The following is a 23,827-nucleotide window of genomic DNA, read 5'->3' as shown; positions in this document are numbered from 1 at the left end:
CATTCGTACTCACACTGCTATCAGGCAAAGCGGCTCTTTGGGGAACGGCGGTGTGGGCGAACCAGGACCCATGCTGCACCTCTTTCCAGACACTCTCCGAGGAGATGAGAAGGGTCTTCGATCGGGCCGTGGCGGGTAGGAGACGGCCAGACTACTCGCTGACCTTCGCCAAGGAGACCGTTCAGTATCGGAATACTCCATCCAATTCCGCACTCTGGCCGCAGAGTGTCAGTGGAACGAGGAGGCGCAGTGGGACATGTTCCTGCATGGGCTGGAGGACCGGATCCAGAAGGAGATTTATGTTCTGGACCTTCCCAGGAGTTTAAATGGACTAGTGGAACTAGCCTTGAGGGTCGACGCTCGTCTGAGTCGTATTGGCCGCCGAGCATGCCCTAACAGACCGCATAACGACACGGAGGGCTGGCATGCCAGCGGCGGGAACACGACCAGTTCAGCCTCCGCTCACGAACCCATGCAGCTGGGGAGAGCTCGCCTCTCCCGGGAAGAGAGGGAGAGGCGGAGATCCCAAGGACTCTGTCTCTACTGTGGTAGAGCGGGCCACTTTATCCACTCCTGCCCGGTAAAAGATCAGGCCCGGTAGTAAACATGAGGCTACTATCGGGTGGTGTCACCACAGAGAAGACCTCATCATCTACTCTCCTCCCGGTAAGACTAAGATGGGCCACCCACACGCACGACACCCAAGCCTTACTGGACTCAGGAGCAGAGGGTAATTTCATGGACTTCAAGCTCGCTCACAAACTCCAGATCCCTATCACCTCACTCACGCACAAGATATCCGTCAACGCTCTCAATGGTCAAGAACTCCCCAACATTTCTCACACCACTGAACCTATCACACTCATCACTTCTGGCAATCACACTGAGACACTATCATTCCTACTCATGGACTCACCCCTTGCACCATTAGTTCTCGGCCACCCTTGGCTCACCCAACACAACCCCAGAGTTGACTGGGGTCATAACTCTATATCCATGTGGAGTAACAAGTGTCTTGAGTCCTGTTTAGTGTCTGCTTGTTCGTCTGTGTCTGATTCTGTGTTTCTAGAGGAGGCAGTGGATTTGTCTAACGTGCCCGTTGAATACCTCGACCTGAAGGAGGTGTTCAGTAAGTCCCTTGCTGCTTCTCTTCCTCCGCATCGTCCCTATGACTGTGCAATAGAATTATTGCCAGGTGAGTCTCCGCCTAAAGGCAAGTTATATTCACTCTCCGTTCCTGAGAGGGAGGCTATGGAGAGATACATCTCTGGTTCTCTGGCATCTGGATTCATTCGTCCTTCCTTTTCTCCAGCGGGGGCGGGGTTCTTCTTTGTGGGGAAGAAGGACGGATCTCTGCGTCCTTGCATTGATTACCGTGGGTTGAATAACATCACAGTGAAGAATACCTATCCCTTACCGTTGATGTCCTCAGCCTTTGAAAGGTTACAGGGAGCATCCGTGTTCACTAAGTTGGATTTACGTAATGCATATCATTTGGTTCGCATAAGGGAGGGGGACGAATGGAAGACTGCGTTTAACACCCCCAGAGGGCACTTCGAATATTTGGTCATGCCTTTTGGGCTATCCAACTCCCCAGCGGTTTTCCAGGCACTCGTCAATGACGTGCTGAGAGATATGATTGATCAGTTCATATATGTTTACCTGGATGACATACTGATTTTTTCTTCTTCTCTCCAGGAACACGTTCAGCACGTCAGACGAGTGCTTCAGAGGTTGTTGGAGAATGGACTTTTTGTCAAGGCGGAGAAATGCATTTTTCATGCACAATCCGTTCCATTCCTAGGTTACATCGTCTCGACAGAAGGTATTCGCATGGATCCTGACAAGGTTAAGGCTGTGGTGGATTGGCCAAGCCCAGATTCCCGTAAGGCCCTACAGAGGTTTCTGGGATTCGCCAATTTCTACCGGCGTTTCGTTCGCAACTTTAGCCAGATAGTCGCTCCTCTTACCGCCTTAACATCCCCCAGAGTGACGTTCAGGTGGTCCGATACAGCCGAGGCTGCATTCGCCAAACTCAAGAGCCACTTTGTTTCGGCTCCCATCCTCATAGCTCCCGATCCCTCGCGTCAGTTCGTGGTGGAGGTGGACGCTTCAGAGGTGGGGGTAGGTGCGGTACTTTCCCAATGTTCCTCTTCTGACGACAAGATGCACCCTTGCGCGTTCCTTTCCCATCGGTTATCACCTGCAGAACGCAACTACGACATTGGCAACAGAGAGTTGTTGGCAGTGAAGTTAGCACTGGAGGAGTGGCGCCATTGGTTAGAGGGTTCGGGGGTACCTTTTATAGTTTGGACCGATCACAAGAATTTGGAATATATCAGAACCGCTAAGCGACTCAACTCCAGGCAGGCGCGGTGGGCACTCTTTTTCGGACGTTTTGACTTCTCTCTCTCGTATCGCCCGGGTTCCAAGAATGTCAAACCCGATTCCCTTTCTCGCATTTTTGACCATTTCGAACGCCCATCCACTCCCGAGTGCATCCTACCCGGGACCCTAGTGGTCTCCACACTCACATGGGAGGTTGAATCGAGGGTCAAAACGGCCTTAGAAGGGGTAACGCCTCCGCCCGGTTGCCCGCCTAATCGGTTGTTTGTGCCGGAGGGGTGTCGATCCGATGTTATTCGGTGGGGGCACTGCTCCAACGTAGCGTGTCATCCAGGAGTCAGCCGCACTAGCTTTTTGGTTAAGCAACGCTTTTGGTGGCCACTGATGGCTCGTGACATTCACAGTTTTGTCTTGGCTTGCTCGGTTTGTGCCACTGGGAAGACTTCTAATCGACCCCCAGATGGGTTACTCCAACCGCTGTCGGTCCCTTCGAGACCCTGGTCCCACATCGCGCTAGATTTTGTTACCGGCCTCCCGCCCTCCCAGGGCAAGACGGTTGTTTTGACCGTGGTGGACCGGTTCTCGAAGGCGGCTCATTTTATAACCTTGCCTAAATTACCATCTGCCAAGGAGACAGCGGTAACTGTCGTGGATCACGTCTTTCGCTTACATGGCCTGCCGATGGACGTAGTTTCTGACCGGGGGCCCCAATTTGTGTCCAAGTTTTGGCAAGAGTTTTGTAGGTTACTGGGAGCGAGTGTCAGCCTGTCTTCAGGGTTTCATCCCCAGAGCAACGGTCAAACGGAGAGGGCCAACCAAGATTTGGAGAGAGTGTTGCGATGTTTGGTTTCTAAGAATCCCTCTTCCTGGAGTCAACAACTCTCTATGGTTGAGTACGCTCACAATTCGTTGCCAGTGGCAGCCACGGGTCTCTCTCCGTTTGAGTGTAGTTTAGGTTACCAGCCACCTATCTTTCCCAGTACGGAGTCCGAGGTCACTGTTCCCTCCGCTCACGCTTTCATCCAGAGGTGCCGTCACGCATGGAGCAGAGCCCGTGAGACTCTTCTCCGGGTGGGGGCGCGCACCAAGGCTAAGGCTGATCGCCACCGGTCGAAGCCTCCGGTATACGTCATTGGCCAAAGAGTGTGGCTTTCTACTAAGAACATTCCACTCCGATCCGTTTCGAACAAGCTTGCCCCCAAATTTATCGGCCCGTTCAAAGTCACCAGGATCATTAGTCCGGTGGCGGATCGGCTCAAGCTTCCTCCGGCATATAGGAGAATTCATCCTACCTTTCATGTGTCTAAAATAAAACCTGTGTTTCAGGCACGCATTAACCCGCCGGTCCCGGTTCCCCCGCCGCCACGACTTGTTGATGGGGAAACCACCTTTTCTGTCAATCGTATTTTGGACTCTAGAAGGAGGGGACGTGGATTCCAGTACCTGGTGGACTGGGAGGGTTACGGCCCGGAGGAGAGAAGTTGGGTACCTGCTAGGGACATTCTGGATCACTCCCTTATCGATGATTTCAATCGACAGGTAAATTCGCCTGGGAACGCCAAGAGGCGTTCCTGGGGGGGGGGTATTGTCACGGTTCATGAATCCACTGCCTCTCTCTCTCTCTCTCTCCCGTGTTTGTGTGGGCGTGGTTCCCAATCTCGGCCTGATTGTCTGCGCCACCTGGAACCACTTATCTTCCCTTTATATGTTCTGTAACCAGTGTTTCTTGTTGTCAGATCGTTATTTCTTCCCTGAGGTTGTGTCGTGTGTCCGTGCTCTTCTCTTGTGTGGATTATCTGCTGTGCTCCTTCCTACTCATCCGGACACACTCCCCTGGTTTTCTCAGCACGCTATCATCGGAAGATGCGCCCGAGTCCCTGGGTCGGATTCCGTCTGAGTACAGTCTGTCTGTCCTGTTGCTGCTGTGAACTATATTCATTAAACCATCGTTGCTTGCATCTTGCATCCGCCTCTGTATTGTTACAGAATACTGTGTACATCATAAAAATAGATGTTCAGCAGAGAATGTGAGAGAGACATTTTCTATGTCAGCATTCAGCTATAAAGCACTTTTTGAGGATGTATCTGTCCATGTCATTTGATCTCAATAATACTCTTTTCTCCCTCCCAAAATGACCACAACTTGTATTTGTACCCAAGATAACAGCATTCGGATTTGTAGAGCAAGTACCATCTCTTATGCATATTTCAGGCTTTTTCTAGCAAATACTAAAAAGTGATCTCAAAGGGATGTTGATGATGAATGTTTTAGCGCTAACTGGGCTACACAAATGAGAAATTACTGAGACAGGGTTTTATCCAGTCAAATAACCTTCTATCCACTCCATCCAGTTCAAGCAAGCCCATTCATTGATTCCAGAGCCCTTAAATAAGAAGAATGAGGGCTAATCTTTACACAGATCGCAGCTAACAACAAACATTCCCACAGCTTTAGAGAATGTTCCCTTAGTCTCATTAACATTTAAGTCGTTTAGCAGAAACTCTTATCCAGAGCACACATTTCAATGCTGGTCCCCGTGGGAATCAAACCCACAACCCTGGTGTTGCAAGTGCCATGTTCTACCAACTGAGCAGCACGAGATACATCGAATGTTTTCATTGGAATGTTCCTGTGATGTGCAAGGAATGTTTCCAAGAGTCCATTCCCTTAATGTAAAATAGAACTTACCCAGAGCATGGTTACCATGTTCTCAGAACATAAAATAATGTTCTAGACATGTTTCATGGGAACGTTGCAAAAGCAATTATCGACTTTTCTGTGGGGTAGAAAACCTAACTCCTCTGAACAATGCACTTTTGTAGGTCTGAAACAACTTGATATGTCTAAGCAATAGGGTGAATGCACTTTGAAGTAAATCTGAGTTCTGTTCAAAGTACACTCAAGAAAAACTTGCATTGATCATAGTGGTTCAGGAGTATCATTATAACAGGTTATTATGTGTCAAAACCATTAAACAACTATACAGAAATCTCTTAAATGGTTGAAATAAGGAAATGAGAGAATGGCGAGAAAAAAGTCAAATTAACTGATAACTGACACATACATGGTGGCGTAGCAAGAAGATCAGAGTACTGTAAACCAATAGGTTTGTGAGTTCAAAGCCCAGGTGAGGACATGCTAAATAAGAATTACTGTATAAATTAACATGCAAAGTTTGTCAAACATGTAAGTTGAAAATACTGCGGTATGTGAAACACCACGGTGTGAGTATCCCTAAACTTGTCAACAGATAAAAAGACCTGGTAATGAATCAGCGGTTCACCAATCATGGCCTTGATGTGCTTGACAAAAGTAACAAGGTGTGAAGTTTAATGAAATATACCTTTTTTGGACAATGTTTCTTTGAGACCATCAGATTGACATCCTGACAACTGATACACAGAAATGTTCTTGCAACATTTCAATGAAACTTGTCTAGAACATTAATATATTGTATTGTGAGAACAATGGCATCCATGTCCTGTGTATGTTTGGTGGGACGTTGAGGGAATATTCTCCTAACTGGACACATGAATGTTCTTGCAATGTCCCATATAACACATCTAGAACATTGATGTAGTATATTCTGTGAACTTTGCAAACACGTTCTAAATCAGTTCTGCTTGACATTGAGGGAATGTTCACCTAACTTTAACACCAAAATATTATAATATTCTTGCTAACATAGAACACTCAAACATTAGAGTAACATTACAAAAACGCTTTCTCTCCCTAGAAGTGTTTCTGAAAGGCACGTTTGAGAGAGGTTCATTCATGAATTAGTCGGTTTTTAATGGTTTTCTTCAGGGTGAATCCAAAGAATAATTCTGTGACGAAACAGACAGCATTTATGTGAAACATTCATTAAGCCAAGTGTTTCCTTAATGACTACATGTCCCAGAGCTCCTCGGGGTCGTAACCCTTATGTGATTGGATAAGCAAGCGGAAGCATTGTTTACAGAGGAAACGTCATCGTGAGTAGAGGTAGGACTGTACTAAATCCTAAATATGCAATATTATACTCCTTAACGAACCTTTGTAAAATATATATATATGTTTATGATGGTGAATAAGTAATTTAGATTCAAGTATTGAAATGTATATAAAGAAAACATAATTCAAATGTCAAAATGTGTATAATTTGGGTCTGCAACTGTTAGGTAGCATTATGCTAGCTAGCGAACGCATGAATTTAGCTGACTAGCTGGCAAGCAAGCGTTAGCTTTATCGCTGAAGTAAAGAATATTTTTTGCTAATATTGCTAATATTAAGTAAACAGGTTTGTAGCGAACGTAGTAGCTAGAAGTAAAAAGAAAAAAAAGTGTCCATGCCTCTACATTCGTGTTAGAGAGGGAGCTGACATCGAGAGGCTTAAACGGCGGTGATACATTGCCTTCCGAGTATTCCCACCCCTTGATTTATTCCGCAATTGTTGATACAGCCTGGATTCAAATTGGTTTAAATACATTTCTCACCCATCTACACACAATACCCCATAATGACAAAGTGAATACATGTTTTTAGAAATGTTAGCAAATTTACTGAAAATGAAATACAGAAAGATTACATTAACATAAGTACTCGCACCCCTGAGTCAATACTTTGTAGAATCACCTTTGGCAGTGATTACAGCAGTTTGTCTTTCTGTGTAAGAGCTTTACACACCTGGATTGTGCAACATTTGCCCATTTATTCTTTTCAAAATTATTTAAGCTCTGTCAAATTGGTTGTTGACCATTGCTAGACAACCATCTTCAGGTCTTGCCATAGATTTTCAAGTAAATTTAAGTCAAAACTGTAACTCGGCCACTCAGGAACATTCACTGTCTTCTTGGTAGGCAACTCCAGTGTAGATTTGACCTTGTTTTTAGATTATTGTACAGCTGAAAGGGGAATTCATCTCCCAGTGTCTGGTGGAAAGCAGACTGAACCCGGTTTTCCTCTAGGATTTTGCCTGTGCTTAGCTCCATTGTTTTGTTTTTTTATCCTGAAAAACTCCTCAGTCCTTAATGATTACAAGCGTACCCGTTACATGATGCAGCCACCACTATGCTTGAAAATATGGAGTGGGATACTCAGTAATGTGTTATATTGGATTTAACCCAAACATAACACTTTGTATTTAGGACGAGATGTTAATTCAATCAATAAAGCCCTTTTTACATCAGCAGATGTCACAAAGTGCTATACAGAAACCCAGCAATGCAGATGTAGAAGCACGATTGCTAGAGAAAACTCCATAAAAAGGCAGGAACCTAGGAAGAAACCTAGGGAGGAACCAGGCTCAGAGGGGTGGCCAGTCCTCTTCGGGCTGTGCCGGGTGGAGATTATAAGAGTACATGGCCATTTAAGGACCGATTGTTCTTCAAGATTTTCAAACATTCATAGATGACCAGCAGTATCAAATAATCACAGCGGTTGTAGAGGGTTTGCACCCAGGTCTGTACCTCAGGAGTAAATGTCAGTTGGCTTTTCACAGCCGAGCATTCAGAGGTCGAGACAGCATGTGCGGTAGAGAGTCGAATACAGCCGGGAAAAGGTAGCACGTCCAGTGAACGGGTCAGGGTTTCCTAGCTGCAGGTAGAACAGTTGAAACTGTAGCAGTAGCATGACCAGGTGGACTGGGGACAGCCAGGAGTCATCAGGACAGGTAGTCCTGAGGCATGATCCGAGGGCTCAGGTCCTCCGGGAGTGGAGGGAGAGAGAGATAAATAGAGGGAGCATGCTTAAATTCACACAGGACACTTGATAAGACATGAGAATTACACCAGATATAACAGATTGACCTTAGCCCCCCGGCACATAGACTATTGCAGCAAAGACACTAGAGACTGAGAGAAGGGTATGTCGGGGGACACCGTGGCCTTGTCCGACAATACCCCCAGACAGGGCCAACCAGGCAGTATATAACCCCACTAGAGGGATATCGTCAGACCACCAATTTACTACCCTGAGACAAGGCTGAGTATAGCCCACGAAGTCAGGATTCTAGCAGCCGTGTTTAGCACTAACTGAAGTTTATAGTGCTTTAACCGGGTAGCTGGAGAGTAAAGCATTGCTATAGTAAAATTAACAAAAGCATGGATTAGCTTTTCTGCATAATCTTTGGCCAAAAAGTTTCAGATTTTTTGCAATGTTACGAAGGTGGAGAAAAGCTGTCCTTGAAATATTCTTGATATGTTTGTCAAAAGAGAGATCAGGGTCCAGAGTAACGCTGAGGTCTTTCACAAGTTTTATTTGAGACGACTGTACAACCATCAAGAATAATTGTCAGATCCATCAGCAGATCTCTTTGTTTCTTGGGACCTAGAACTAGCATCTCTCTTTTGTCCAAGTTTAAAAGTAAACCATTTGATGCCATCCACTTCCTTATGTCTGAAACAGAGGCTTCCAGGGTAGGCAACCTTGAGGAACGCCTATTACAATTGATTTGTCAGAGGCCAAATCATCCACAGAGACAAATGGATATCTTTACGACATATAAGATCTAAACCAGGCAAGAACTTGTCTGTGTAGACCATTTAGGGCTTCTAATCTCTCCCAAAGAATGTGGTGATCGATGGTGCCAAAAGCAGTACCAATGTCTAGGACCACGAAGACCGATGCAGAGCCTTGGTCTGATGGCATTAAAAGGTCATTTCACACCTTCACGAGTGTAGTCTCAGTGCTATGATGGGATCTAAAACCAGACTGAAGCATTTGGTATACATTATTTGTCTTCGGGAAGGCAGTGAGTTGCTGCGCAACAGCTTTTTCAAAAATGTTTGAAAGGAATGGGAGAGTTTATATAAGCCGATTGGATAGGGAGTCATTTATTATGTTCAACATTGGGGGGCCAAGCACAGGAAGTAGCACTTTCAGATGTTTAGTTGGAATACGGTCCAGTATGCAGTTTGACGGTTTAGAGGCCATTACTATTTTCATAAATGTGTCAAGAGATACAGAATTAAAAAACTTGAGTGTTTCTGTTGATCCTAGGTCCTGTCTGTTCTGTGCAGACTCCGGGACAACTAAGTTTTGGAGACATACGCCGATTCAAAGTGGAGTCTGTAATTTGCTTTCTAATGATAATAATCTTTTCATCAAAGCTGTTCATGAATTTATCACTGCTGAAGTGAAAGCTATCCTCTAATGTTGACTGCTGCTTTTTAGTTATCTTTGCCACAGTATCAAAAATAAATGTTGGATTGTTCTTATTCTCCTCAATTAGGTTGGGAAAATAGGACGCTCGAGCAACAGTGAGGGCTCTTTGATATTTCACGGTACTGTCGGAAGACTTACAGTTTAGTGGAGCGCCATTTCCGTTCCAATTTTCTGGAGGCTTGCTTCAGGGCTCGAGTATTTTCTGTATAACAGGGTGCAAATTTCTCATGACAAATGTGTTTTTTTTAGGGGTGCAACTGCGTCAAGGGTATGATGCAAGGTTAAGTTAAGATCCTCAGTTAGGTGCTTAACTGATTTCTGTTCTCCATCATCCTTAGGTAGGTGGAGGGTGTCTGGAAGTGCATCTAGAAATCTTTGGGTTGTCCGAGAATTTATAGCACTGTTTTGTTGATTTTGGTTGGGGTTTGAGCAGATTATTTGTTGCGATTGCAAACTTAATAAAATGGTGGTCCGATTGTCCAGGGTTATGAGGAAAAACATTTAGATATTCAATATTTATTCCACGGGACAAACTAGATCCGGGTATGACTGTGGCAATGAGTACAGTAGGTCTGGATGACATGTTGGACAAAACCCACTGAGTCGATAATGACTCTGAAAGCCTTTTTGAGTGGGTCTGTGGACATTTCCATGTGAATATTAAAGTCCAAATGTTTTTATGTTACCTGCCGATAGGTCTGATAGGAATTCAGGGAACTCGGTGAGGAACGTTGTATACGGCCCAGGAGTCCTGTAAACAGTAACTATAAGTAGGCTGCATAGATTCCATGACTAGATGCTCAAAAAATGAAAACGCAGTCATTTTCTTTTTTGTAAATTGAAATTTGCTGCTGTCCATAAATGTTAGCAACACCTCCACCTTTGCAGAATGCACAGTGGATATGGTCACTAGTGTAACCAGGAGGAGAGGCCTCAATTAACACAGTACATTCATTTGGCCTGAGCCATATTTCAGTCAGGCCAATCACATCAAGATTATGATCGGTGATTAGTGAATTGACTGACTTCCTTGGAAGTGAGGGATCTAACATTAAGTAACACTATTTTGAGATGTCAATCTCAATAATGACAATAATGGAAGAAGTCTTTATTCCAGTGAGATTTTGAGGGTGAACACAGCCATGTTTGTTTTGCTTAGCCTAGATCGAGGCACAGACACAGTCTCAATGGGGATAGTTTAGCTGACTACACTGACTGTGCTAGTGGCAGACTCTAAGCTGGCAGGCTGGCTATCTCATTGTGGCGCTAGAGGAGTTAGAGACAGTTCATAGACAGGGCTCTAACTCCTCTAGCGCCACAATGAGATAGCCAGCCTGCCAGCTAGGATGGAGTCTGTCACTCCTCAGCAGGCCATGGTCCTGTTTGTGGGTGAGTCCCAGAAAGAGGGCCTTTCTTTTGGGAGGGGCAGAAAACAGTTTTCAACCAGTGATAAAGTTGTGAGACTATAGATCTCATCAGTCCCCTAACTGGGAGGGGGCCAGAGATAATTACTCGATGCCGACACATCTTTCTAGCTGATTTACACGCTGAAGATGTGTTGCACTTGGTGACCTTTAACTGTTTCATCCTAACATCGTTGGTTCAGACGTGAATAACAATAACCCTATACTTTCTACACTCGCCAGTTTTAGTCTTAGCCAGCACCATCTTCAGATTAGCCTTTACGCTGGTAGGTCTGTCCCCTGGTAAACAGTGAATGATTGCTGGATGATTTTTTTTTAACCCCATTTTTCTCCCCAATTTCGTGGTATCCAATTGTTTAGTCTTGTCTCATCACTATCTTGTCTCATCACTACAACTCCCGTACGGGCTCGGGAGAGACAAAGGTTGAAAGTCCTGCGTCCTCCGATACACAACCCAACCAAGCCGCACTGCTTCTTAACACAGCGCGCATCCAACCTGGAAGCCAGCCGCACCAATGTGTCGGAGGAAACATTGTGCACCTGGCAACCTTGGTTAGCGCGCACTGCGCCCGGCCCGCCACGGGAATCACTGGTGCGCGATGAGACAAGGATTTCCCTACCGGCCAACCCCTCTAACCCAGACGATGCTAGGCCAATTGTGAGTCGCCCCACGGACCTCCCGGTCGCGGCCGGTTACGACAGAGCCTGGGTGCAAACCCAGAGTTTCTGATGGCACAGCTGGCGCTGCAGTACAGCGCTCTTAACCACTGCACCACCCGGGAGGCCCCTGGATGATTATTTTTAAGCCAAATATCACGGGTAATGAAGTTGTCAATGACTAGGGTTTTCAGTTTGTTAGAGCAAATGGTGGGAGGCTTCGGCGGCCCAGACCCATAGCGGGTGGAGGAGAAACCTGAGAGGGCTCGCCCTCTGACTCCATCTCATTGCTTAATGGGGAGAACCGGTTGAAAGTTTCTGTCGGCTGAATGAGCAACACCGGGTTGAGCAGGGCGGAACACTCGAGGCTGTAATCCGAGCGTTCTTTGCCACATTTTTTGACAGTATTACATTAGCGCCTTGTTGCAAACAGGATGCGTGTTTTGGAATATTTTGATTCTGTACAATATTCTATCTTTTCACTGTGTAAATCAGGTTAGTATTGTGGAGTAACTACAGTGTTGTTGATCCATCCTCAGTTATCTCCTATCACAGCCATTAAACTCTGTTTTAAAGTCACCGTGGGCCTCATGGTGAAATCCCTGAGCGGTTTCCTTCCTCTCCGGCAACTGAGTTAGGAAGGAAGCCTTTATCTTTGTAGTGACTGGGTGTATTGATACAACATCCAAAGTGTAGTTAATAACTTCACCATGCTCAAAGAGATTTTCAATGTCTACTTTTTATTCGTTTTACTAATAGGTGCCTTGTGGTTGAATCTGTGTTTGAAATTCACTGCTCAACTGAGGGACCGTACAATTATTTGTATGTGTGTGGTACATAGATGAGGTAGTCATTCAACACTCATGTTAAACACTATTATTGTACACAGAGTCCATGCAACATATTATGTGACTTGTTAAGCACATTTCTACTCCTGAACTTATTTAGGCTTGAATACTTATTGACTCAATATATTTCAGCTTTTCATTTTTAAATCATTTGTAAAACTTTTTTTTTTTAAATCCACTTTGACATTATGGGGTATTGTGTGTCGTAGACCAGTGACAAAATCTACATTTTAATCCATTTTAAATTCAGGCTTTAGCACAACAAAATGTGGAAAATGTAAAGGGGACGTGAATACTTCCTGAAGTCACTGTATATGAATGCTTCCATACAGCTGTTACACAGTAGGTAGTGTAAAGCATAGCACAGAGAATGTTTGACCAACCTTTACTTGGCGATACTTCTTCAATTGCTGACTTGGAAGACAAACACGTATTCTAAACTTCCATGTGTAGTTGCAGGGGTTTGTTTGAATTTAGAAAATGTTCTGTTATTCAGTTAATTAAAAATATTTATCCATTAAGTAATCCAACAATATGTACGCTGCCATCTCATCTATTTCAAATCTTCTGTTATTGTTTGAGACGGGTGTCCTACCCAAAGTGCAGCATGTCATGATGACACTCGCCTCTCGATCAATGGGAAGATTTTAAAAATACAAGATGGCAGAGTACACGTTGTTGGGTTACTTACTGGATTGCTTATTTTATTTTATTGAATAACAGATCATTTTCTGAATTGACAAACCCCTGCAACTACACATGGAAGTTTAGAAGACGTGTTTGTCTCCAAGTTAAGGTTGTTCAAACATTCTCTGTGCCTTGCCTTACACTACCTACTCTTTAATGTCTGTATGGATGCATTCACATTTCACTGCCATTTCAAAGTGTAGCTGGGTCATTTTCACGAAACTGTCAAAATATAATAATAATCCTTGTGATTTCTCCACTCAATTTTCTCTTGATTCACTGCGATTAGTCTGTACTTATCTATATCTTAATTATCTATATTTTTAAATCAGATGTTATGCATTTAACCAACATTTTCACAAAATTCTCATTACCTCAACAGTTCAAAAAAATTAATATACAAATCAATATTTCAAATATTTTTTGCCATTGCTTACCTAATGAAACGGTCTGACTTTTGTTTCGCACAAGGTGCTTAAAGTACTTTAATTTGGCATTCTGTATTTCAAGTCCTAGAATTCCTTGAAAATCAGACACTTTCTCAACTTGGTACTTGAATTAAAATGAGTGGAACAGAAAAGGATCAAATATGTTTTAAAAAATATTAGAAAAATATGTTGGTCTTGCAAATTAATTTCCAGGCAGACTATTGAGTTTTATTTCCTCACGTGTTTTGCGCTCTGGTTGCCAGGCGAGCTCGCTCATTCTACCCACACACCTCCACTCAGCCAGGCAGTTACAGAACTGATTGATTAGGTGCTGCCGAACATCACATTGATAGCTAAAATGATGGGCAAATGTAGATTCAATCTTGCTTTTTTTTTGCGTATGAAACATTTCTGGGATCTTTTAGTTCAGTTCATGAAACATGTGACCAACGTATTACTTGTTGTTTTATATTTTTGTTCATTATAGTTTACCTACCTTTTTTTACCACTACATCACTGAACTTAACCAACCCACATCGTGTAAAGTGCAAAGAAAAAGACTTCGACATTGCCAGCATGGGTGAATCGGCCCTGAATAGCCACATGAAGGGGGAGAGACACAACGCTGCATCCTGCTCTGGCGCCAGTTCTACATTGACTTTTTCTCTTCAACAAACTCAAGTGCTTTTTTTTGCCAATCTCCTCATTCAGGGGCGCCCGCGATATTCCTCTTTATCAAGCGGCAGCACAGATCCTGCCGTTCGCGTGGTGTTTTCCTCACACAGTCCACCTGCCCTTCTCATGACCGGTGACACTATAAAGCTGCCAGTTGGAAGCAAGATGCTTTTTCGTAGCTGTTAAGTAGTAGATTCTCAAATATATACATGTTGCGTTTATATATATATATATAAATGAGTGGATTTGGCTATTTCAGCCACACCGATGTTTAAAATTGAGCACACCGCCATGCAATCTCCATAGCCTAACATTGGCAGTAGAATGGCCTTACTGAAAAGGTCAGTTACTTTCAACGTGGCACATCTGGCAGTCCGACGGTCAACTCTTGGTTTGGCGGATGCCTGGAGAACATACCTGCCCCAATGCATAGTGTCAACTGTAATGTTTGGTGGAGGAGGACTTATGTTCTGGGGCTGTTGTTCATGGTTTGCGCTAGGCCCCTTAGTTTCAGTGAAGGGAAATCTTAACGCTACTGCATACAATGACATTCTAGATGATTCTGTGCTTCCAACTTTGTAGCAACAGTTTATAGAAGGACCTTTCCTATTTCAGCATGACAATGCCCCCGTGAACAAAGCGAGGTCCATACAGATATGATTTGTTGATCGGTGTGGAAGAACTTGACTGGCCTGCACAGAGCCCTGACCTCACCCCCATCAAACACCTTTGGGATGAATTGGAACGCCGACTGCGAGCAAGCAAGTCCCCACAGTAATGTTCAAACATCTAGTGGAAAGCCTTCCCAGAAGAGTTAAAGCTGTTATAGCAGCAAAGGGGGGGACCAACTTCACATTAATACCCATGATTTTGGAATGAGATGTTCCATGAGCAAGTATCCACATATCAGGTTGTCCTGATATATATCCTGCCATCTGGTGGCGACTAGAAACAATTGCAAAATAAGAACTAATGACAAATTGATGGTCCTTGAAAAGAAATACTTTTGGTCATGTAGTGTATGTGGACACCTGCTTGTCGAACATCTCATTCCAAAATCATGGGCATTAATATGGAGTTGGTCCCCCCCTTTGCTGCTATAATAGCCTCCACGCCTGTTTTTGAGTTGCACCCCCTTTTCCCTTAGAACAACCTCAATTTGTCAGTTTATGGACTCTAGAGGGTGTTCCACACTGATGCTGGCCCATGTTGAGCGTGAAAAACCCACCAGCATTGCAGTTCTTGACTCAAACCGATGCACCTACTACCCTGTTCAAATGCACTTAAATATTTTCTTGCCCATTCAGCCTCTGAATGTCACACATACACAATCCGTGTCTCAGTTGTCTCCAGGCTTAAAAGTCTTAACCTGTCTCCTCCCCCTTGTTAGGTTCTGAACATATTTCAAGCTAGAATACAGGTGTACATAATGCTTTGTACACTCAGTATTTTGTTTTATTCAAATAAAACATTTCATAAAATGACTCGAGAAATTAATCTGGACTCATTTCGGTAATAAGATTTTGAGGTGAACATTTTTTAAATGTGTTAAATGTTAATGTATTTAAAATAAGACACTTTCCCAAAAACTACACATCTTATTCCTCAGAATGATGAATTGATTTTTTTAGGATGCATCATAGTTTTGTAACTCAATTTGCTACAGACATTTTAAAACTGTTTTAATGAGAATCACCCTGCGAGCTGAGATTTGAGAGCTCGAGGCCACTTGCTCTGGCTAGCTATGTGAATTATATTATCTCCGGTCACTGGTATCTCAGTGCACTGTGACATAGTCTGTCCTTAGATTAAACTGATATGCAGGTTAAATTGACAGAATGTAGAACTGACTACAACGCCTTCTTCTTATGTGAAGTTTTGTACAGGGAGAGAATTGTATGGATTCCACAGCAGAAAAGGAGTCCGAGGTGCTCCTTGACAAGATGACCAACTCTCTGACCAATGCTATGAGAGTATCCAAACAACATGAATGTCCAGACAGCCAAAGCACAGCAGCCCACAGGGGTACTGAGCAGGAGGACGATGCCTTCTTTGACTGTGAGGAGTCTCTGGATGGAGCAGACGGCTCCATGGGTGACAAGGAAAGGAAGACTGACTGTTCAGAAGCCCCACCGTTATGCCAGGGAGCAGAGGGAGACAGTAAAGAGACAGTCCTATTGACCAACTCACAAAACACAGAGGAAGAACACATCAATGCAGAGTTAGGAGAAGCTGAGATGTCAGGGGTGAGAATGACAATATTGGAAGATAAAGAGGGTGAGAGAGGTGAAGGAATGGAGGAGGAGAAAGAGAGTTGGGATGAGTGCACTGAAGAAGACATGAGTTTGGCAGTTGAAGGGGGAGATTCTGATACTGAACTAAAAGGAGAAGAGAACCCAGCTCCTGAGTTTGACGAGGAGTATCTGAGAGAAGTGGAGAAAGTCCTGACAGAGGAAGAAAAGGAGGTGAATTTTTATCCTAGTCTAAACATTAGTTTCCTACGACGTTTCTGTTATAATAATAACTCACCAAAATGCAAGATGCTTTTTTTCCAACTTGAAACTCTACAACCATCATTTGGTGCTTAGTAAGTTGACATTGCAAAAGCTCCCCATCTTTTGTGTTTAATGTTTGTTTCCTTTGTGCCATAGAGCCGCAGAGAGGAGAGCATGACACTAAAGGACAAGGGGAACAGTCAGTTCAAGAGTGGAGGTAAGCTGCTGCAGGCTAAACTGCTGTAGGACTGCTGTTAGTGGAAACGTGTCCAATAGGAATTGACTGACCCTCTATCTTCCTAGAGCACACTGAGGCAGAGGAGTCTTACACGGCAGCTTTGGGAGTGTGCCCTGTGTGTTACAGCAAGGAGAGGGCTATTCTCTTCTCTAACCGTGCTGCTGCCCGCCTGCACCTGGTAAGACTGATATCAACAATAAACTTAACCAAGTTGGGAATTCTGAGGACCTATCTGAGTTTACCTAGTTGATTGTTATTACCCTCCTGAGGTTTCCTACATTTCTGTTTGTTTTGTCAAAATACCCTCTCAGACGGCTACCTATATAAATTATAACATATGGCTAAAGTGTACTTTTATGGCACAATTGTCTCGAGGTAAACTATCTTCTACTATTGCGAAGTCATGTGCGCAGTTTGGCGGGGCAAAAAGACGCAGAGCTCTTGTGACACCTAGTGGTACTCCACTGTAACTATAGGTTTGAATGGGAGCTATGCTCTTGCCTGATTCATTCGAGTCCTATGTGTCAAGACATCAACGGGCCATTTGGAGTTGATGATGTCATCTCATAACTTATCTACCCAAAAAGATGTACAACACCTAGACAAATACACAACAAAATGCAGACTGAGTTTCAATCAAACCTTTTCCCCGCCAACAGGATAAGAATGAGAAAGCCATTGCTGACTGCACAAAAGGTGAGACTGTTAAATCTGTATGTATTGTAATTCAACCATGTCAGATGATTGAACTGTCTGGGACCTGGTGTCCTACTTTACCAGTGTATGGTGTGTGTAGAAAACACACTTCCCACTCCAGAACCCCCCCCATGTTTCTACATATTTTCTGTTCACCCAAACCAGGTGTATCCGGTAAATTGCAGTTGCTATTATCAAAATCGCCAACACCAGGTGCAGATTTGGGTGAATTACATTTATTCATACCCATTGCTACGTAACTAGCACTCTGAACATTTGTTTCCTTGTTTTTTTTTCACCTCCAGCTATAGAGTTGAACCCAAACTACATGCGGGCGATCCTGCGGAGGGCAGAGCTCTATGAGAAAACAGACAAGCTGGATGAGGCTTTGGAAGACTACAAGGCTGCTCTGGAGAAAGACCCAAACCTGCCTGCAGCCAGAGAGGCCTGCATGGTTAGTGGCAAAAACTGGCATTTAACTCAAAGTAACAATTTAGCACTTAAAGGTCACTATTCAGTACATGCACATAGTTCATTTTTAACACTTGGAGAGAACTGTATAAGGATTGGGTTTTACATGTTGTTAGAGTTGCCTTGGGTGAAAAAACAAGATTTTGATATGAGGCCCACTTATTTGACAATTTCATTGATCTTGCTCGTTCAATAGCTAGGGTTTGAATTAATCATCACTGTTTAACTTGCAATATTGGCAAACTGAAATGGCTTGGACAAAGGGTTTTTTCATCTTTCCATTCTATGAGGCTGTCTGTGCTGGAGTTGGCTGTATCTGTGTCAAGGGTAGATAAGTTTTTTTTGTTCTGAATGAGGCCATGCATAGCAACAAGAGCCAAGCAGCAGCTCTTACTAATGTAGCCATGAGGAGGCGGCTTACACAACACAAGCTCACAGCCTTTGCATCTCAAATGCCACCCTATTACATATATAGTGCACTAAGTAGTAGAGCAGGGACGATAAACCCAAAATTATCCACACCGACCGCTTATCGCAGGCATTTTGTGGCCAATACTAGAGAAATGTGAAGTTTGAAATTAAAAAAGTTTGCTAATATAGGTTATTGTTAATGGGACAATTGTTGGCTACAACCATCAAACCAGTAGTAGTTTAAAATATAATAATAATAACTGGTGCTCGACACTAATGTTATAAATGTATCATTCTATTTATCATTATCGCATCAATTCAGGCAATTTATCACAATATGGATTTTTGTCCATATTGCCCAGTCCTTTAAAAAAAACATGAACCTTTATTTAACTAGGCAAATCAGTTAAGAACAAAATCTTATCATACAATGACGGGCTACCCTGGCCTAACCCGGAAGATGCTGGGCCAATTGTGTGCCGCCCTACGGGTGCGCACAACTGGCCTAGCCTAGTGCACTTTATATGGGATTAGGACCCATTTGGAACGTGGTCGGCACATCTTGGCCTGGCCTGAAACAGAAGAGTAGACCAAGGCAAGGAGAAGACAGATCAAATACGGAGAGGAAGGAGTATAGTGCAATTATTTTCATATGAAACTACACCGGCAGACACTAAATGGTCTCGAAATACTCTGTCTAATGTATCTCCTCCGGCCCTAACTCTCACACACACACACACACACACACACACACACACACACACACACACACGTACCCAAGAATCAACTCCACTCCTCCCAACAGCTCCACATTTCCTTTGTTTGGTCTAGAATGGATAATGTGAGATGAGAGCAGTTACAGAGCCTTCAGAAAGTATTCATACCGTTTGACTTATTCCACATTTTGTTGTTACTGCATTAATTAAATATATATTTATCTGCCAATCTACACACAATACCCCATAAAGACAGTGAATTGTTTTTTTAGACATTTTCAAATGGATTGATTAAATGAAATACAGAAATATCTCATTTACACAAGTATTCACAACCCTGAGTCAATACTTTGTAGAAGCACCTTTAGCAGTGATTACAGCTGTGAGTGTCTAAGAGTTTTACACACAAGTTGTCAAGTTGGTTGCTGTTATTAGACAACCATTTTCAGGTCTTGCCATAGATTTTCCAGTAGATTTAAGCCAAAACTCTAACTCGGCCACTCAGGAACATTCACTGTATTTCTGGTAAGTGTAGATTTGGCCAAGTGTTTTAGGTTATTGTCCTGCTGAAAGGTGAATGCATCTTCCTGTGTCTGGTGGAATGCAGACTGAACTGGGTTTTCCTCTAGGATTTTGCCTGTGCTTAGCTCCATTCCGTTTATTTTTTATCTTCAACTCCCCAGTCCTTAACAATTACAAGCATACCAATAACAAGATGCTGCCACCACTATACTTGAAATATGGAGAGTGGTACTCAGTAATGTGCTATGTTTGGGGAAAATCCAATAACACTTTGTATTCAGGAAGAAGGTGAATTGCTTTGCCAATTTTTTTGCAGTATTACTTTAGTGCCTTGTCACTCTGTCAATTAGGTTAGTATTGTGGAGTAACTACAGTGTTGTTGATCCATCCTCAGTTTTCTCCTTGCCCAGCACAGCCTTTAAACTCTAACTGTTTTAAAGCCACCATGGTGAAACCCCTGAGTGGTTTCCTTCTTCTCCGGCAACTGAGTTAGGAAGGACGCCTGTATCTTTGTAGTGACTGGGTGTATTGATACAACATCCAAAGTGTAAATAATAACTTCACCATGCTCAATTAGATATTCAATGTCTGCTTTTTTTCTTCTTTTTTTGCGATCTACCATTAGGTGCCCTTCTTTGTAAGCCATTGAAAAACCTCCCTGGTATTTGTGGTTGAATCTGTTTGAAATGTACTGCTCAACTGAGGAACCTTACAGATAACTGTATTGGTGGGGTACAGAGATGAGGTAGTCGTTTAAAAATCATAAACACTTGTTGCGCACTGAGAGAGTCCATGCAATTTATTATGTGACCTTGTGAAGCACATGTTTACTCCTGAACTTATTTAGGCTTGACATAACAAATGGGTTGAATACTTATTGACTCTAAACATTTTATCATATATTTATTTATTTATTAAAAAATTGGAACATAATTCCACTATGGGGTATTGTGTGTGTATAGTGAATTCGGAAATTATTCAGACCCCTTGACTTTTTCCACATTTTATTACATTACAGCCTTATTCTAAAATGGATTACATTTCCTCATCAATCTACACACAATACCCCATAATGACAAAGTGAACGCATATTTTAGAAATGTTTCCAAATTCATAAATTAACAGAGATACCTTATTTAAGGAAGTATTCAGACCCTTTGCTATGAGACTTGAAATTGAGCTCAGGTGCATCCATCAATCATCCTTGAGATGTTTCTACAACTTGGAGTCCCATCTGTGGTATATTCAATTGGACATGATAAGGTCTCCAAGAACACAGTGGCCTCCATCATTTTTAATTTAAGGTTGGAACCACCAAGTCTTTTCCTAGAGCCTGCCGCCCGGCCAAAATGAGCAATCGGGGAGAAGGGCCTTGGTCAGGGAGGTGACCAAGAACTCTGACAGAGCGCCGGAGTTCTTCTGTGGAAATGGGAGAATCTTTCAGAAGGACAACCATCTCTGCAGCACTCCACCAATCAGGAATTTATGGTAGATTGACCAGACGGAAGCCACTCCTCAGTAAAAGGCACATGACAGCCCACTTGGAGTTTTCCAAAAGGCACCTGAACAACTCTCAGACCATGATGAAACAAAGATCTAACTCTTTGGCCTGAATGCCAAAGTGTCTCGTCTGGAGGAAACCTGGCACCATCCCTACGGTGAGGCATGGTGGTGGCAGCATCATGCTTTGGGGATGTTTTTCAGAGGCAGGGATTGGGAGACTAATCAGGGTCGAGGGAAAGATGAACGGAACAAAGTACAGAGAGATTCTTGATTAAAAACCTGCTCCAGAGCTCTCAGGACCTCAGACTGGGGCGAAGATTCTCCTTCCAACAGGATAACGATCCTAAGCACACAGCCATGACAATGCAGGAGTGGCTTAGGGACAAGTCTCTGAATGTCCTTGAGTGCCAGAGCCCGGAGAGACCTGAAAATAGCTGTGCAGCGACGATCCCCATTCAAGCTGACAGAGCTTGAGAAGATCTGCAGAGAAGAATGGGAGAAACTCCCCAAATACAGGTGTGCCAAGCTTATAGCGTCATACCCAAGAAGACTCAAGGCTGTGATCGCTGCCAAAGGTGCTTCAACAAAGTACTCAGTAAAAGGTCTGAATACTTATGAAAATGTGATATTTCAGTTTTGTAATACATTTGCAAAAATATCTTAACCTGTTATTGGTTTGTCGTTAGGGGATATTGTGTGTAGATTGAGGGGGGGAAGCAATTTAATCCATTTTAGAATAAGGCTGTAATGTAAAAAAATGTAGAAATAGTCCAGGGGTATGAATACTTTCCGAATGCACTGTAGGCCAGTGAGGAGAAATCTCAATTGAATCCATTTTAAATTCCGATTCAAACACAACAAAATGTGGAAAAGTTAAGGGGTGTGAATACTTTCTGAAGGCACTGTATGTCATTGGAAGCATGCTGTATAGACCAGCACCCTAGACATAATATGCCAATAATTACAAAGCAAAGAAAAGGGGTCCTTCTGAGGTGGATAATGAGATATTACTGTGATGGATTGAGGGGAAAAACCTGTGGGGCGGCCTAGTGGTTAGAGCATTGGGCCAGTAACCGAAAGGTTGCTGGATCAAATCCCCGAGCTGACAAGGTAAAATCTGTCGTTCTGCCCCTGAGCAAGGCAGGTTCCCCGGGTGCCGAAGATGTGGATGTTGATTAAGGCAGCCCCCCGCACCTCTGGTTAAATGCGGAAGACACATTTCAGTTGGTGTTCAGTTGTACAACTGACTAGGTATCCCCCTTTCCCACTACATCTGAGGTTACTAGCTCTAGTCCAGGGGTTAATGCAATAGTCCCACCACAGTGATGTTGTCAAGACAACCAGGGGGTAAAGTAGTAACACCATGTCCTTGACGTTCTAATCCAAACAGGTCAAGGTAGTGAGATCAGAGGGAGCTAAATCATATCTGATGTGCACTGTTGTGTGTGTGAAATGTTGGGGCCACAGAATAGTAACCAGCCACCTTGACTGACTGACTCTCTTTCTCTCTCCTCCATACAGCGGCTTCCACAACAGATCCACGAGCGAAATGAGAAGCTGAAGGAAGAGATGATGGGTATGAGACCTTTTTGTATTTTTCATCTACTGCTTTTCTAGATTAGATTGCACCCCCAGGGGAACGTTTCAAAAGGCTAGAGACTAAAGTACATTCACTGACCAGCAAGAAACAATGAACGGTGCACTGTGATATGTTAAATCAGATTGTTCGCAAGTGAGGGTGGCCGCAACATGCCGTGGCAGTTTTAGGGTGGTTCTGTTCCATCATGGTCACCTATAATGTTGTATGGATCCAGCTGTTTACTCACTAGGCTGGGAGTGGTAAACCAAAAAGCAGTGTGTTGGGAGGAAGGAGAACGGTTGTTTAATAATACGGACCTAAATGGAAATGTTTTCATATGTTATTGGTCATTTTATTGTTTTCATCACAATTTTTGTCATAATTTAGCCTTCATGTATTTTGCCTTACCCTACCTGTTTGTTTGACCATAGGCAAGCTGAAGGACTTGGGCAATATGTTCCTACGGCCTTTTGGCCTGTCCACTTCAAACTTCCAAGTGAACCAGGATACAGGCACTGGATCCTACTCCGTCAACTTTGTTCAGAGTCCAAATAACAACAACAGATAACAGCATGACAAGCCAGTCTGAGAGCTGTCACACCTGGCTGGCCTTCCATCCCCAGAGCTAAGACACTGACACTCAGGACCCTCCACTGGTGTGTCAGAAGTCTGAGTGGGATCCGTTTGAAATCCACACGACAAATTAGTATTTCGTGGTTAAATAAGATGTTATTGTGTGTGCATTTGTGTGTGTGTGTGAGAGTGTACTGTCTTAACAGTCAACTGTGTTTCCTAAGGGTATAGCCATTAAATGATCAATGACTGTTACTTTGCTGCGTTGTCCTTGTTTTTATATGGCGCTATTTCCTTTGCCACTTCTTTGATGTCGGAATGTGAGGATTGAAAGTGTCATTGACCCCATAAACGTTATACTGATGTACAACACATTTGACAACTTCTGGAGAATATCTGTGGTATCACACCTTT

The 23,827-nt window shown here is 43.4% G+C and overlaps 1 protein-coding gene across 1 annotated transcript; it reads left to right on the top strand.

The window, feature by feature from the left end:
* Positions 1-6,291: 6,291 nt before the first annotated feature.
* Positions 6,292-23,668, top strand: LOC135548766 (tetratricopeptide repeat protein 1-like). Its single transcript, XM_064978670.1, has 8 exons — positions 6,292-6,331; positions 16,086-16,674; positions 16,861-16,921; positions 17,008-17,120; positions 17,602-17,638; positions 17,944-18,092; positions 22,783-22,837; positions 23,272-23,668. Exons 2-8 carry the CDS (start codon positions 16,108-16,110, stop codon positions 23,406-23,408), a joined length of 1,119 nt encoding a protein of 372 aa, XP_064834742.1. The 5' UTR covers positions 6,292-6,331; positions 16,086-16,107; the 3' UTR covers positions 23,409-23,668.
* The last annotated feature ends 159 nt before the right edge of the window (positions 23,669-23,827 follow it).

The sequence above is a fragment of the Oncorhynchus masou genome, chromosome 11 (genome assembly GCF_036934945.1).
Source record: "Oncorhynchus masou masou isolate Uvic2021 chromosome 11, UVic_Omas_1.1, whole genome shotgun sequence".
In the NCBI taxonomy this organism is placed as follows: domain Eukaryota; kingdom Metazoa; phylum Chordata; class Actinopteri; order Salmoniformes; family Salmonidae; genus Oncorhynchus; species Oncorhynchus masou.
The sequence above is the reverse complement of the archived record's forward strand: the minus strand, read 5'-3'. Positions and strand labels throughout refer to the sequence as shown.